Source organism: Podarcis filfolensis (genome assembly GCF_964270895.1).
Source record: "Podarcis filfolensis genome assembly, chromosome: 6".
Lineage (NCBI taxonomy): Eukaryota > Metazoa > Chordata > Lepidosauria > Squamata > Lacertidae > Podarcis > Podarcis filfolensis.
The window spans coordinates 98834488-98848760 of record NC_139609.1 but is presented as its reverse complement, the minus strand read 5'-3'; the positions used below and the strand labels follow the sequence as shown (position 1 = coordinate 98848760).

General features: G+C 52.7%; 1 protein-coding gene across 2 annotated transcripts; it reads right to left on the bottom strand.

The window, feature by feature from the left end:
• Positions 1-4172: 4172 nt before the first annotated feature.
• On the bottom strand, positions 4173-9288 carry LOC310765242 (E3 ubiquitin-protein ligase RNF182-like). Of its 2 annotated transcripts, none has more exons than XM_083620018.1 (2): positions 9169-9288; positions 4173-6721 (listed from the first exon to the last, which is right to left on the bottom strand). In XM_083620018.1, the coding sequence occupies exon 2, from the start codon at positions 6693-6695 to the stop codon at positions 5928-5930; it is 768 nt and encodes a 255-aa protein (XP_083476144.1). In that variant the 5' UTR covers positions 6696-6721; positions 9169-9288; the 3' UTR covers positions 4173-5927. The 2 variants fall into 2 exon arrangements, with proteins under 2 accessions (XP_083476144.1, XP_083476143.1); XM_083620017.1 differs by lacking the exon at positions 9169-9288 and adding an exon at positions 8368-9095.
• Positions 9289-14273: the final 4985 nt, after the last annotated feature.

The window sequence follows — 14273 nt, the reverse complement described above, 5'->3', positions numbered from 1 at the left end:
GCAAGTAGATAAATAGGTACCGCTCCGGCGGGAAGGTAAACGGTGTTTCCATGCGCTGCTCTGGTTCGCCAGAAGCGGCTTAGTCATGCTGGCCGCATGACCTGGAAGCTGTACGCCGGCTCCCTTGGCCAATAAAGTGAGATGAGCGCCGCAACCCCAGAGTCAGCCATGACTGGACCTAATGGTCAGGGGTCCCTTTACCTTTTTAATCCCCATGTTACACCGCCCCCCAGACTACATCACTCATACATCACGGTTACATCATGAAAGGGGAGGTCTGGTGGCAGTAATCTGAGCATCCTGGACCCTGCCCCATGGTTCTCCTTGCCCTCCACCAAACACCCATCAAGTGTAACAAAAGAGATATTTACATTTCCCTGTTTCCCAGCCAAGTTCATCCCACCCTTTTGTCTTCATCTGGGTTTGTTATTTCTGGAATGGCTACCTGTCTGGCACTCAGGTATCAGGATGCCAGGGATTATCACTCAGCTTCTGAGTAGCTGAGCTCATGTGTCTATATGAATTTCTGAAGTTTTCCCAGTGAGCCAGTGCATAGATACATTGATCAGTGAATTCTCACTTTTGGTATCGTGCAGCAAAGGCCCTTTGAATAGATAGGAAGAAACTGTGATGAAGTGTTTTGTGGGGACAAACCACAAAAGTTACAAAAGCGATGGTGCTGGTTTTGGTAGTGGGCTGCGTGTGCATGATATCTGCTGGAGGGGCAACCCCCCCAACCTATACATAAATTCCTGCAACACCAGGAGTTGTTTGGGGATCCTGTTTCTCACAGCTGCTCTTGCCTTTGTGTGCTCCAGGTCTCTGCCCCCTGCGAGCTGCCTGGCGGACCCCCCCTGCTGTGGCCGGCGCCCTTGCTCTACTCGCCCCTCCTGCGGCCAGGCACCCCCGAGGACCCGTCGCGGGGCAAGGCGGCCGCCTCCCGAGAGAGCACGACGGCCCTCAAGGCCTGGCTGGGCCAGCACCCCAAGAACCCCTACCCCAGCAAGGGAGAGAAGGTGCTGCTGGCCCTAGTCAGCCGGATGAGCCTGACGCAGGTCTCCACCTGGTTCGCCAACGCCCGCCGGAGGCTCAAGAAGGAGAACCGGGCTTGCTGGGCGCCCCGGGCCCCGAAGGCCGAGGGAGAGGCGGAGGAGGAAGAGGAGGACAGCGAGGGAGAGGCCGGCGCAGAAAGAGCAGCCCCCAGCACCCCTCCGCCGAGGACAAAGCTCCCCCAGAGTGGCTCTCTGGCAGAAACAGAGGCCCCTTGGCTGAAGGCCGGGCGGTGGCAAGGCTTACCTGCGTCTCCTCCACCCGCCACTGCTGAGGTGCAGGAGTTGCCCGCCAAGCCCAAGATCTGGTGTGTGGCTGAACTGGCCACCAGCGCCCAGCCTGGCAGGGGGGCTCTTTGAGAAGCTGCAGGGCATCCAAATGGGGTGAGAGGAGACCCCTTTGTCCAGCTAGGGAAGGAGGAGCCCTGGAAAGGCTTGTCTGGCTGGTGGGAAAGCAGAAGAGAAGAGCTGCTGCTGTTGTTCTTGTTCTTCACCTGTCCTTCAGCCTAAGGTCCCAGAGGGGCTTACAATAATTAAAACATCGTGTGAATACAGTTGAAAGTAGCTGGGATAGTCGACTCTCCTTTGTTTTTCAAGCAGAGTTTGGGTGGCCACCTGCCAGGGGTTTTTTAGCTGTGAGTCCTGCATTGCACAGGGTTGGACTGGATGACCCCTGGGATGCCTTCCAAGTTGAAATAAAAAAATTAAGGTCTTATATATATATATATATAATAAATGTTCATAAATGTACCAACCAAGCACTGACATAGATCAGCACAGGAAGACCGACCTGAAACCATTTTGACTCCCAAACTGACCAAATGTTTTCCCTGCAAGGAGGGAGGGGGTCAGGGAACCTTCCCATTGTCTCGGGAATTGGGAAATCACCATCTCAAAGGGTGACAGACTACCAGGAAAGGCAATCAGATAAGACGTTAGACAGGAAAAACAACAACACTCAAATTTCTGTTGTAGACCACCTTTTCTGTGATGAAGGTATGATGTTTGTGGACAGTGCTCTTGGGTTACACCCCTTCTGTGATGTATGTATGATGTATGGAGGGGTGGTCTTGAGCTCCAGGGCAGGGAATTTAAAATGTCTATATAAGGGCAGGCACACCTAGGTTCTGGGTCCTCCTCCTTCTCCTGTGTGAGAGGGGAGCACCCTGTTGCAACAGTTCAATAAAGATCAGGCTTACGAGCTGCTTTGCTTCTTAATATTCTCTGGTTGGCCTCTGTTATTTTCTCCAACCGATGCAGAACCTACAAAGGACTCTACATGGACTCTTGTGTCCCCCAGAAGGGAATGAGGGCAGATTATGTTTACAACGAAGTCTACAATCCTAGAATTACAGAAATAGGGGGGATCCCAAGGGTCAACTAGTCCAACCCCTGCAATGCAGGAATGACAGCTCAAGGAACCTTGAGAGATGACTGGCCAAACTCTACTTATAAACCTGCAACAAGGAGAACCCACCACCTTCCAAGAGAGTCCATTCCACTGCTGAACAACTTGCACTGTCGGAAAGTTATTCCTCATGTTCTGATGCAATCTCTTTTGTTGCAATTTGGATTCTATTAGTTTGGGACCAAGCCTGCTCCATCTTCCATAGGACAGACCTTGAGATATTTGAAGGTGGCTCTCAGATCTCCTCTCAGTCTCCTCATCTCCAGGCTAAACACGCCCAGCTCCTTCAACCGTTCCTCATCAGGCTCGGTTTCCGGCAGATTAATGGAAGAGGTGCAGATTTAGAGGAATGAGTTGCACACTTTTTCATCCTGAGGTGTGACGATGGAGGGGATCTGTTTTGACAGTTTGTGTTGGTGCTAAAAAGTGCCCTACATAGAGCAGCTTGTGAGGTTAAACCAAGAGGGAGGAAGTGAAAATTTGCAAACATCCCTGGGGAAAAAGAAAACCAGCTCTGCATGACCTCTGTTGGATGGAAGGGTCATGGCAGCTCCAGGTTCCTCTAAGCCATGGGTAGACAAACTAAGGCCCGGGGGCTGGATCCGGCCCAATCATCTTCTAAATCCAGCCCACAGACGGTCCGGGAATCAGCGTGCTTTTACATGAGTAGAATATGTGCTTTTATTTAAAATGCATCTCTGGGTTATTTGTGGGGCATAGGAATTGGTTCATTTTTTTTCTTCTCCAAAATATAGTCTGGCCCCCCACATGGTGCCACTGTATTCTGCTCTGGTCAGACCTCACCTGGAGTACTGTGTCCAGTTCTGGGCACCACAGTTCAAGAAGGACACTGACAAACTGGAACGTGTCCAGAGGAGGGCAACCAAAATGGTCAAAGGCCTGGAAACGATGCCTTATGAGGAACGGCTAAGGGAGCTGGGCATGTTTAGCCTGGAGAAGAGGAGGTTAAGGGGTGACATGATAGCCATGTTCAAATATATAAAAGGATGTCACATAGAGGAGGGAGAAAGGTTGTTTTCTGCTTCTCCAGAGAAGCGGACACGGAGCAATGGATCCAAACTACAAGAAAGAAGATTCCACCTAAACATTAGGAAGAACTTCCTGACAGTAAGAGCTGATCGACAGTGGAATTTGCTGCCAAGGAGTGTGGTGGAGTCTCCTTCTTTGGAGGTCTTTAAGCAGAGGCTTGACAACCATATGTCAGGAGTGCTCTGATGGTGTTTCCTGCTTGGCAGGGGGTTGGACTCGATGGCCCTTGTGGTCTCTTCCAACTCTATGATTCTATGATTCTATGATGGTCTGAGGGACAGTGGACCGGCCCCCTGCTGAAAAAGTTTGCTGACCCCTGAAAGCCTACTCTCCAACAGGATATCAGCTCCCTAAATCTCCCTCCGTTGCCCTGGCAATCCCCATTTAACTCTGGGAAGAAGCACTTCCTTTCTTATGTCCCCAAACTTTTCTCCATCCACTTTCCCCCTGCAAGGCATCATTGTAGAAACGTGTATCTCTCACTCGCCTTTTAAAGCCCCAAACACCGCCCCTCATAGGAGAGTCTCTCCACCCCCTTGATAATTTGGGCAGACTTTTCCCAAACCTTTCCCAGTGCTTTTGAGGTGAGCAAACGGAACTGCACACTTTCACTCCTCATGCGGTTGCGCCATAGATTTGCAGAATGGCATTACAATACTGGCAAGTTTCGTTTTATTTCATTTATTTCTGAACCAATGGAGGACACAGACAACAGGAGGTGCTGTTCTGCCAGTTTTCACCAGGCACCGGGACTTGCAAACCAAAATAAGCAGCTTTTCCTTTAACCCTTTGGTGAGTGTCACGAAAGGAGCAGACCAGGACTTGGCACTGAGCACTCAGGGGGAGGAGGATGTGATGAAGGCCAGGGGTCTGACTCCCCTAGGTGGGACACCCTTTCCCCTTTTGCCCCTTCAGGCTTGCCCCTTGAGCCCGCAGGTTGCTAAGGATGCTCTGCAGAACTTGCAGGGAGTCTCTCTGGCTTTTGAAATGACCTCCTCCCCTGTTTGTAAGAGGTCACCAGTCTCCCTGGACCCACTGGGTGTGGGGTGCTCTCCCCTCTGGGGAAATTGCCCATGTGCAAGGGGTTGGACTAGTGGACCTTTTAGGTGCCTTCCAACCATACAAGTCTAGGATTCTACGTCAAGGGGCTGGCAGGTTGCCACAGTAGGACATGCGATGAGCCAACGTGGTGCAGTGGTTCGAGTGCCGGACGAGAATCCGGAAGAGACCAGAGTTCAAATCCCCACTCCAGCCCTGAAGCCCACAGGGTGACCTTGGGGGCCAGTCGCACTTCCTCTCAGCCTGGCCTACCTCACAGGGTTGCTCTGGGGATTAAGTGACAATGGGGGTGGGGTGGGAACCATATATGCCCCCTTGACCCCCTTGGAGGAAAAACGTGGTCCCTAAAGGCAAGAAATAAAATAAAATAAATATATAAGATGCAGGGGCCAGCAGAAGACTGTTGGCTGTTCCCACGTCACCCCCAGGCCCAGTTGCTCATTGGGGTGGGGGCCGCATCCTGTCCCCCTGCCATTCCCAGTTCCACCAGAGACACGTGGCAGAGGGGGTTCCCCCCCAGGGTCCCCACCAACGAGGCAGCTTCTCAACAGGGCAGAATCTGTTTCCCAAAAGAGCAGCAGAGACAAAGACACCCCCCCTCCAGCTCAGAGTCCTCAAAGCGTGCTCAGGAAGCTGAAAGGGCGAGGCAGGGAGGCAATGGGCTTCTTCCAACTGCTGTTGACAGGAACACTGCCCTGGCACATGGAGGTTCTACTTAGCCGTGTGGCCAACAGCGCCTGAAAGGCCCCTCCCTCCTCTTCCTCCTCCACAGAACTGTCTGCTCCTTCCTGAAGGGGGCCGGTGAGCAATAAATTCGAACAACCTGCCAGCTATAAATCATCCGGCTGCCTCAATGTGGTTGTACTTGAGAACTCCTAATTTTGTCAGAATGAATCGGATTTGAAGATCTTATGATTTGTGGACCGAGATCTCTGACAAACAAACATCTATGTGTGAAATTATGGCATTCTTGCCTTTGCAAATATCTTTGGAGACAAATAAATTTCTCGGACAGCCAGGTTGCTACACAGTTCTCACGAACGCTTGGCCAGTCCTTCGCCATCCTAAGAGTCCATTGTCCATGTCTGAAGAAGCACATCATCGCCTTTCCAGCTCTGAAACACGGGAGGGCTCTCTTCCGAGGCTGGCACTGCCCTTGGTTCGGTTGGCGACCGGACCGCAACCAGGCCGTTGCAGGGAGAGGAGGGCAATGCTGCTGAAATCTGCTTCCAGGAAGGGCGGTTGGGATGGCACGAGATTCGGGGAGGACAAGGAGGGCGAGTTGTCTCTTGGGTGCTGGCAGGAGGCTCCGGGAGACCTGGCATTGGCCCCTGCCCTCCGGATCTCCCCCACTGCCCGACTCAAGAAGGCAAGTCGAAGATCTCGTGGCAGAAGCACTGGCAGAGGCTGTAGAAGACGCAGAGGATGAGGGTGGAGGGCACAAGACTCACCAGGACGATGCCCAGGTTGAGACGCTCCACCAGCAGGAGGTAGATGCCAAAGGGCAGAGAGCTGAAGTAGACCAGGCAGAGGACGCCCACCAGGAAGCGCGGGAAGGCGCGCCACGTGGCGCAGGGCTGGCACTTGCCCAGGGGGCCGTAGCAGGGCAGCGAGGTCAGGCTGGGCGGGCGGTAGAGGCGCATGACGTCCAGGACCCCCACCCCCTCGGGGGCCGCCATGTCCTCGGGCACCTCCAGGAGGGTGATGACCAGGCAGTCTGAGGAGGAGCTGTGCCCGCCCTCTGCAAAGGGCTCCAGGACGCTGGGGCACAGCAGCACCTCCGGGGAGGGAGCCGCCCCCCCGGCCCTGGCGCCCCCTCCTTGCTTCCGGGCCCTCTCGCGGCAGCTGAGCAAAGCCAGGACCTGCCCGTCGTCCTGCAGGCGCCCCACGTCCCTGTCTGGCGGCAGGGGCATCTCCTGGCGGCAGAAGGGGCAGCTGAGGGTCCCGGGCGGCTCGCCCACCTCCACCATCTTGCGCAGGCAGCGGGCGCAGACGCGATGGCGGCAGCTCAGCAGTTTGGGGCGGCGGCTGCGGCCATCAAATCGCTCGTAGCAGATCTTGCACTCCATCTCGTGGGCTGCGAAGACCAGCGGCTGGGGGGCCACCGCTTTGGCCTTGCCAGGGGACATGGCGGCCTTGGAGGAGGGGAGCCTGGCTGCGTGGGGGGCAGAGAGAGCACAACACAAGAAGGTTAGAAGAGCTCCGGTGGGTCAGGGCTCATCCAGCAACCTGCTCTCACCCTAAGAATCCAGATGAGATTCCCTGCCTTTTCCCCTCGTGAGATGCAGGTAGACTGTCTCTAGGCTTGGAGGTTCCATAAAAGTATAAAATGACGCCTGCTGGTTGCTGTGCATGCAGAAGGGCACAGGCTCAGCCCCTGGTGGTCCTGGCATCCACAGGCAGGCGTGGGGATGCCCTCTGCCTGGAATGCTGCTGCCAGCCTGTGTCTACAATACTACACTAGACTGCACAGGATAAAGCAGCTGCTGCCTGCACCCCTGTAAGACTTGGCAGGTCTCAGATGGTTACCATTAACCCTTAGGTCTAGGAATTTTGCAGCATTATTATATCAAAACACTGCTTTTTTAAAAAATGGAGGAAATGGCAGCATAAGATATTCTTTAAAAAAATAATAATAATAGTTACAGTGTCAGACTAAGATCAGGGTTCAAATCTCCCATTCGGAAATGAAGCTCACTGGGTGACCTTGGGGGCCAGTCGCTGCCTCAGCCTAACCTACCTCAGAGGGTTGTTGGGGGGATTAGACTAGGAGGCGGGGGGGGGAGCTGTGCGTCACCTTGACCTCCTTGGAGTGAAAGGTGGGGTGTCAATACACTACAATAAATAAATAAGAAGGAAAATGTCCCTTTTCTCCCCTTGAAGAAACTCTGGGAAGGTATGCATATTCTGAAGTGGAAATATATTATTCATTTCCCCGGTTTGTCTCTACTGCTGGGCCTTCCCATCGCTGGTTTGGCTGGGTCACATCCAGGCTCCTGCCTGGGCACCAGGGCGCTGTCTCAGGAGGCCATAAGAAGAGCCTGCAGGATCAGGCCAAAGCGGGGGCCCATCTAGTCCCCAGCCCTCTTCTCACTGGGGCCAACTAGATGGATTCCAATGCAAGAGCCCCATTCTCCCCTCCTGTGGCTTCCAGCAACTGGTATTCCGGCCTCCACTGGGGAGGCAAGGCAGAGCCATCCTGGCGAGGCGCCATCGAGAGCCCTCTCGTCTTCCTCCTCCTCCTCCCTGAATCCGCCTAACCCCCTTGGAAAGGGTGCTGAGCCCCACGGCCTCCTCCGGCTGGGCGTCCAGCAATGGCCAGAGCCCCCCCCCCGTCCCCCCGTCTTGGCTGGGCTGCTGAGCGGGACGCATCTGGCCTCTGGGCACACGCGCGCAATTGCGCGCAGGCTGGCTGAGAAGCAGAGCGCCTCACCTGATGCCAAGAACGGGGGGGGCACCTGTGGCCCTCCAGATGTGCCTGGGCTCCAGCTCCCATCCTCAGCCCCAGCCAGCGAGCTCAGGGAGGGTCACAGAGGACAGAGGACCCCCCCACACACAAAAAAACCACCATCCATGCAACCGTGTGAGAAGCTTGCGGCCCTTCCTCCCGGGGTTGGGGAGGGGGGATTCTCTCCTGCCTTGCCCAGCTGCTGGCTTCGGGCACCCCCTCGCCCAGATCGCGCCCCCCCCCGTCGGTACCGCTGCTGGGAGAGCCTGGCCGGGCCCCAGGCAGCACCGGGTGGAGTCCTTCCTCGCCCCCCTCCTTCCCCAGAGCTCAAGGTAACCCATCCCTCTCCCTACCTGGTGCGCGGAGGGGCGGGCGGGGGTCGTCCCGCCCGGGGGTGTCCCGCCGGCCTCCCAGAGAGGCGCTGCCCGCTCCGGCTCCGGCTCCTGCTGCAGCCCCGGGCAGACGCTCGCGCGGGCCGCCGGCAGCCACCGCCTGGCCGTTGCCATGGCAACAGAGCCGGGATGCAGGAGGAGGCGGAGGAGATGGAGAGGATGTTGATGGCTGGTCAGGCTCAGGCGCCCTCCCCGCTTCCCCCACCCCGGATGTACGGCCTGATTCCACCCCCAGCTCCGCGGATATGCGGGGATCAAGGCCCCCCCCACTCAGCAGCACAGCTGGGGGTCCCGCCGACCCAGCGCACCCCATCCTTTCCCCCAGAGGCCCCCAAGTTGCTTGGGGAGGGGAGAGGCGACGCAGACTGCCGCTGCCTTGCGCATCCTTCGCAGGGCGCTGCCCCGCTTCGCCGTGGTGACAATGGTGCCATGGTGGCGCTGCCCGCCGTTGTGCTCCTGGGGGGCCTTGGGCCACTCACTGCCTCTCTGCCCTACCTGGTCGGCTGGTGCAGAAAATATTGCAGGTCGGGGGAGCGAGCCACGGGCGCCCTCCTGTGCGCCTCAGAGGAAAGGTGGGAGACCCACTGAAAGGGGTTGGTTGGTGGAAGAGGACGCCTGAAGACGCCAGAGAAAATACTCCCCCAAAAAAACCCCAGCACCTTCTCTCATTATTATTCAAGATTGCACCTCCCCTCTCTAACCTCAGTCTTGGCCTCGCCAATTAAAGGGAGCATCTAAGGTTGCAAGCCACATGCTACTTACCTGAGATTAGGCCCCATTGAATTCAACAGGACTTGCTTCCTATCAGACCTCTTTCTGAGTGCACCCTCAACCTATTGAAGCCAATAGTCATGGCAACTTACATCCATTGGTTTCGAGGTACAGCGGTACCTCTGGTTACATACTTAATTCGTTCCAGAGGTCCGTTCTTAACCTGAAACTGTTCTTAACCTGAAGCACTGCTTTAGCTAATGGGGTCTCCTGCTGCCACTGCGCGATTTCTGTTCTCCTGAAGCAAAGTTCTTAACCCGAGGTACTATTTCTGGGTTAGCGGAGTCTGTATCCTGAAGCATATGTAACCCGAGGTACCACTGTACAATAGGTGCCACAATCTATTTGTCTGTACCTACAAGCACACACAGAGTAAATCAAAATAGAGATATGTGGGCGATTTGGTCTTGAGAGTTAGTGGGAAGTAGCAGTCAGGATGTGTTGGGTCAGGAAGACCAGAGTTACAAGTCCTCACTTGGGTGACCTTGGCCCTGTCCCCACCAGTCTCACAGCAGAGCCGGCCCACCGATTAGGCAGGGTGAAGCACCGGTCTCAGGCGGCAGAAGTGCAAGAGGCGGCACCCCAGCTCTTGCCAAATGCAGGGGGGCATTCCACCAGTGGCGGAAGGGGGGGCAAGGGGCAGCACATTTGTTTCACCTCCAGTAGCCAACAGGACGGGCCACCCCTCCTCGCAGGGTTGTCATGAGGAAAGGAAACTGGAGTGAGGAAGCATGCAAGGAACCTTGGAAGGGAAGCAGAAAATACCGTATTTTTCGCTCCATAAGACGCACCTGACCATAAGACGCACCTAGTTTTTAGAAGAGGAAAACAAGAAAAAAAATATTCTGAACGAAACAGCAGTGGATGTATGATTTTTGTGGTTCAAGCTGTGGCCACTGACATGTGATTTGACTGTGAGTTTGGGGTAACCCAATGCAAAAATCCTGAGGATCCATGTGGATCCGTGCTTTGTAACCACATTTTTGCGCCATTGGGGCCCACGAAACAGTGGATGTGTGATTTTTGTGGTGTAGGCTGTAGCCATGGACATGCTATGTGATCTGATGGTGAATTTGGGGTGACCCAATGCTGAAATCCTGATCCATGGGCATTTACCTCCTCCCTCTCAGGCAGCCTCCTTTATCGCTAGTGTCCCTTATCTCCCTCCTGATCACTTGCTGATCAGCTGCTTCCTTTCAACACCCCCTTCCTGCTTTCTAAAAAAAAGAAAAAGAAAGCACGATCTGCTTTTTGCCCCTGGGCAATTCGCCTCCAGGGACCACGCATTTGCTCCATAAGATGCACAGACATTTCCCCCTTACTTTTTAGGAGGAAAAAAGTGTGTCTTATGGAGTGAAAAATACGGTAAATGGAGAATAAATAACCAAACCAACAAGCCAGGAACTTCTCCACTACAGACTTGTGGGAGCAAATCTGTCCAGAAGTGCCCGAGAGATATAAAATTAAGGAAGGGTGGGTTCAGGGAGTTTTGCTCAAATGAAATTGGGAAGATGGCAACTCAGGCTAGACAAGAGGGAGTCCTTCACATACTCGAGGAATTTGCCAGAGAGACATAGCAAAGATGACGAGGTGCTTCTGGGCCTCCAGAGAAGGATAGAACAACTGTCAGCCAACCACCATTAGCTTTCTCAGTGAAAATGGGCCAGAGGCAGGTCTTGAGGTCACTTGCTTGCCCACTGACCAGGGAGCAAGGCAGCAACCCTGTGAAGGCAGACACTGCCTACCTCTCCATCCTCCATGTGCAGCAGCAAACCCATTGATGTTTCATGGAGGGCTGCGAGGACCCTTCGCAAAACAAACGAATTCTGCACTTGCGTCATTTCCCGCTTGCGTCATTTCTTATTTTCCATAATTTATTCCAGTTTCTGGCATTTGGTATACTTTGGTTAGTCATGGAGGAAGGATGCTGCACTACTCACTCTACCACCCCCAGTATTATTCAGGCACTTCTCTGGCTTCTGAAGCTCCCGCAGGTTTCACCACCCATCTGACATGTTTCTGCAGGCATACTAAGGACTAGTAACCTGCTTTAAAATAAAATGGAAGCAGAGATGCACATGAACTTACATTTCTGCAGCCTGTGGAATTAGGCCACACATATGCACAATCATGGTTGCATTCGGTTTACACCTTAGATAAAATTATTTCTGAAATATAGGCGATGTAAGAAAACAAAATTATTTTTTCCTATGTGGCCTGCAACCTCCACACCAAACAAAACTGGATGGCGACCCTTGCTTTTTATTTACTCGATTTATACCGAATTACACTTCAGACACACTCCGTGCTCCTCCCCATAGTGAAACCGACTCCCTCAGAAGCCGGTGGATTCTCCTTCCTTGGAGGTTTCTCAGCAGAGGTTGGGGGGCCACCTGATGGCGTTTCTTCAGCTGTGACGCCTGCATTCCAAGGGGTTGGGCTAGATGACCCTTGGGTGGCCTCAATCAATCCTAGGGGAAGAGGCAAGGGTGGCACAGGGGATGCAGAAGCTGGGCTCAGGCCCATCAGACACGGCCTTTGGTCAGACTCTCTCTCCCCCCCCCCCCCCCGCGCAGGTTCTCATGAAGTCAGAATAAGCCCAGACCATCGTGAGAAATGATGCAATAAGCAATTCAGTGAGATTCCACATGAAGGCACAGCTGGGCAGACCAAGGTTGCGCTAGAAGTGGTCTGGACTGCTCTGTTTGAAATCATACCAGCGCAAGTAGATAAATAGGTACCGCTCTGGCGGGAAGCTAAACAGCGTTTCTGGTTTCCCGTTGCACCAGAAGCAGTTTAGTTCTGCTGGCCACATGACCCAGAAACCTGTCTGTGGACTAACGCCGGCTCCCTTGGCCTGAAAGTGAGACGAGCGCCGCAACCCCATAGTCGCCTTGGACTGCACTTAACCATTCTGCCCTTGTCAGGCCCCCGTCCTCAGAGTTAAGAGCTGTCCTCTTAGAATGGTTAAGAGCTGGAAGGGACCCACTTCAGGGCAGCACAATTTAACAAGGATATTGAGAAGCTGGAATGTGTGCAGAGGAGGGCAAGCAAGATGGTAAAGGGGTCTGGAAAGTATGCTTGATAAGGAACAGTTGAGGGAGGTGGGCATGTTTAGCCTAGAAGACACTGAGAGGCATGAGGTTCACCTTCAAGTATCTTAAAGGCTGCCACACAGAGGAAGCACCACCGCCATAAACTCAACAGGAAATTACCGTATTTTTTGCACCATAACACTCACTTTTTTCCTCCTAGAAAGTAAGGGGAAATGTCTGTGCGTGTTATGGAGGGAATGCCTACGGGTGGCGGGGGGATCTGCTGCAGTCGTGAGCAGAGGATCCATGGTTCCCCTTCCTTCCCTCCTCCGTGGCTCGCTTTGAAAAAGCAAAGCGGGAGAAGAGCCGCTGAGTGGGGAGGAGAGTGGGACAGAGACCCTGCTTCTTTAAAGGAGCAAAGCGGGAGAGGAGAGGAGCCGCTTACACGAGTGCAGGCTCTCTGTCCCTCTCTCCTCCCCACTCAGCTCGCTAAATAGCAGCAAAGTTTTTCAGCTTGCTAAGCCGGGGATGAGCCGGGAGGAGGGAGAAAAGCAGAGCCTGCTTGCTTTAAAGGAGCAAAGTGGGAGAGGAGAGGAGCCTTCTCTCCTTATACCCCTCTTCTGCATTATTAGCAGCATCCTTCTCCACCCACCCCACGCATGCTCCTTGTCCCCTGAGTGCTTTTCCTTCCCTCCCCACTTAAAACGTGGTTACAAAGCACGGATCCACATGGATCCTCAGGATTTTTGCACTGGGTCACCCCAAATTCACCATCAGATCACATAGCATGTCCATGGCTACATCTTGCACCAAAAAAATCACGCACCCACTGTTGCCTGGGGCCGCAGTGGTGCAAAAACGTGGTTACAAAGCATGGATCCACATGGATCCTCAGGATTTTTGCATTGGGCTACTCCAAACTCACTGTCAGATCACATGTCTGTGGCCACAGCATGAACCACAAAAATCATACATCCACTGTTTCGTTTAGAATATTTTTTTTCTTGTTTTCCTCCTCTAAAAACTACGTGCGTGTTATGGTCAGGTGCATGTTATAGAGCGAAAAATATGGTACTTCCCGTATCTTCAGAAGACCTTGTGGCTCCTTTTCACAACCTCCCCAGCATCCCACATATGGAGCAAGCTTCTTCTCTTCTGCTCCGGAGGGGAGGACATGAACCACTGGCTTCAACTTACAAGAAAGGAGATTCCGACTCAACATCAGGAAGAACTTTCTGACAGTAAGAGCTGCTGGACAGTGGAATGGACTCCTTCGGATGGTGATCCTTCCTTGGAGGTTTTAAAGCTGAAGTTGGATGGCATGCGTATTTGTGGTATGACAAAGGGGAAGTACATGAAGGATTTTATAATCATATAGTTAGGAGATCACTTTTAAAGGTTGGGGAAGATATAAAGATCTATCGGAATAGAAGACCTCGTGGTGGGGGTGACCAATGGAAGCAACATCAATAAGGAAAGTAAGCAGGAAAGAAAAATGGCCTCCATATAGAGATATTTTAATAGAAACAGAAGGGAAATTAAAATTGGAAGAGCTTGAGGATATTCAAGAATATGTAAATGATTGTCTGCAGTATTATCAATTAAATTAGATATTTAAAGAAGATAGTAAGCAAGGGTTTGGCTATACTTTATCCAGATTTCAAAGAGAAATTATAGATGATAACACAAAAACATTGAAGAAGATGTATAGTCTACTGTTAGAGTGGGAAACCAAAGATGAAGAGGTTAACTGTGCAATGAATAAATGGGCTCAAGATTTAGTACATAACTTACAAATGGAAGATTGGGGGAAAGTATGGAAATTGAAGTTAAAATTCACTGATTGTATAGCTCTTAAAGAGAATTACATGAAAATGATGTATAGATGGTATATTACTCCTGTAAAAATGGCAAAAATGTATAGAACAAGCTCCAGTAAGTGTTGGAAGTGTAAAGAGAAGGAAGGCGCGTTTTATCACATGTGGTGGACTTGTAATCAAAAGCTATTGGGAAACGATTTACAATGAAATGAAAAAAATGTTTAAGGTAACTTTTGTTAAA

Excerpts from the sequence above, each read along its gene's own strand:
- LOC310765242 (XM_083620017.1), bottom strand. The coding sequence starts at position 8,719 with ATGGGGTGCGCTGGGTCGGCGGGACCCCCAGCTGTGCTGCTGAGTGGG. Across the intron at positions 6,722-8,367 it reads CCCGCCCCTCCGCGCACCAG|CCAGGCTCCCCTCCTCCAAG; the intron begins GTAGGGAGAGGG and ends CCCCCCACGCAG.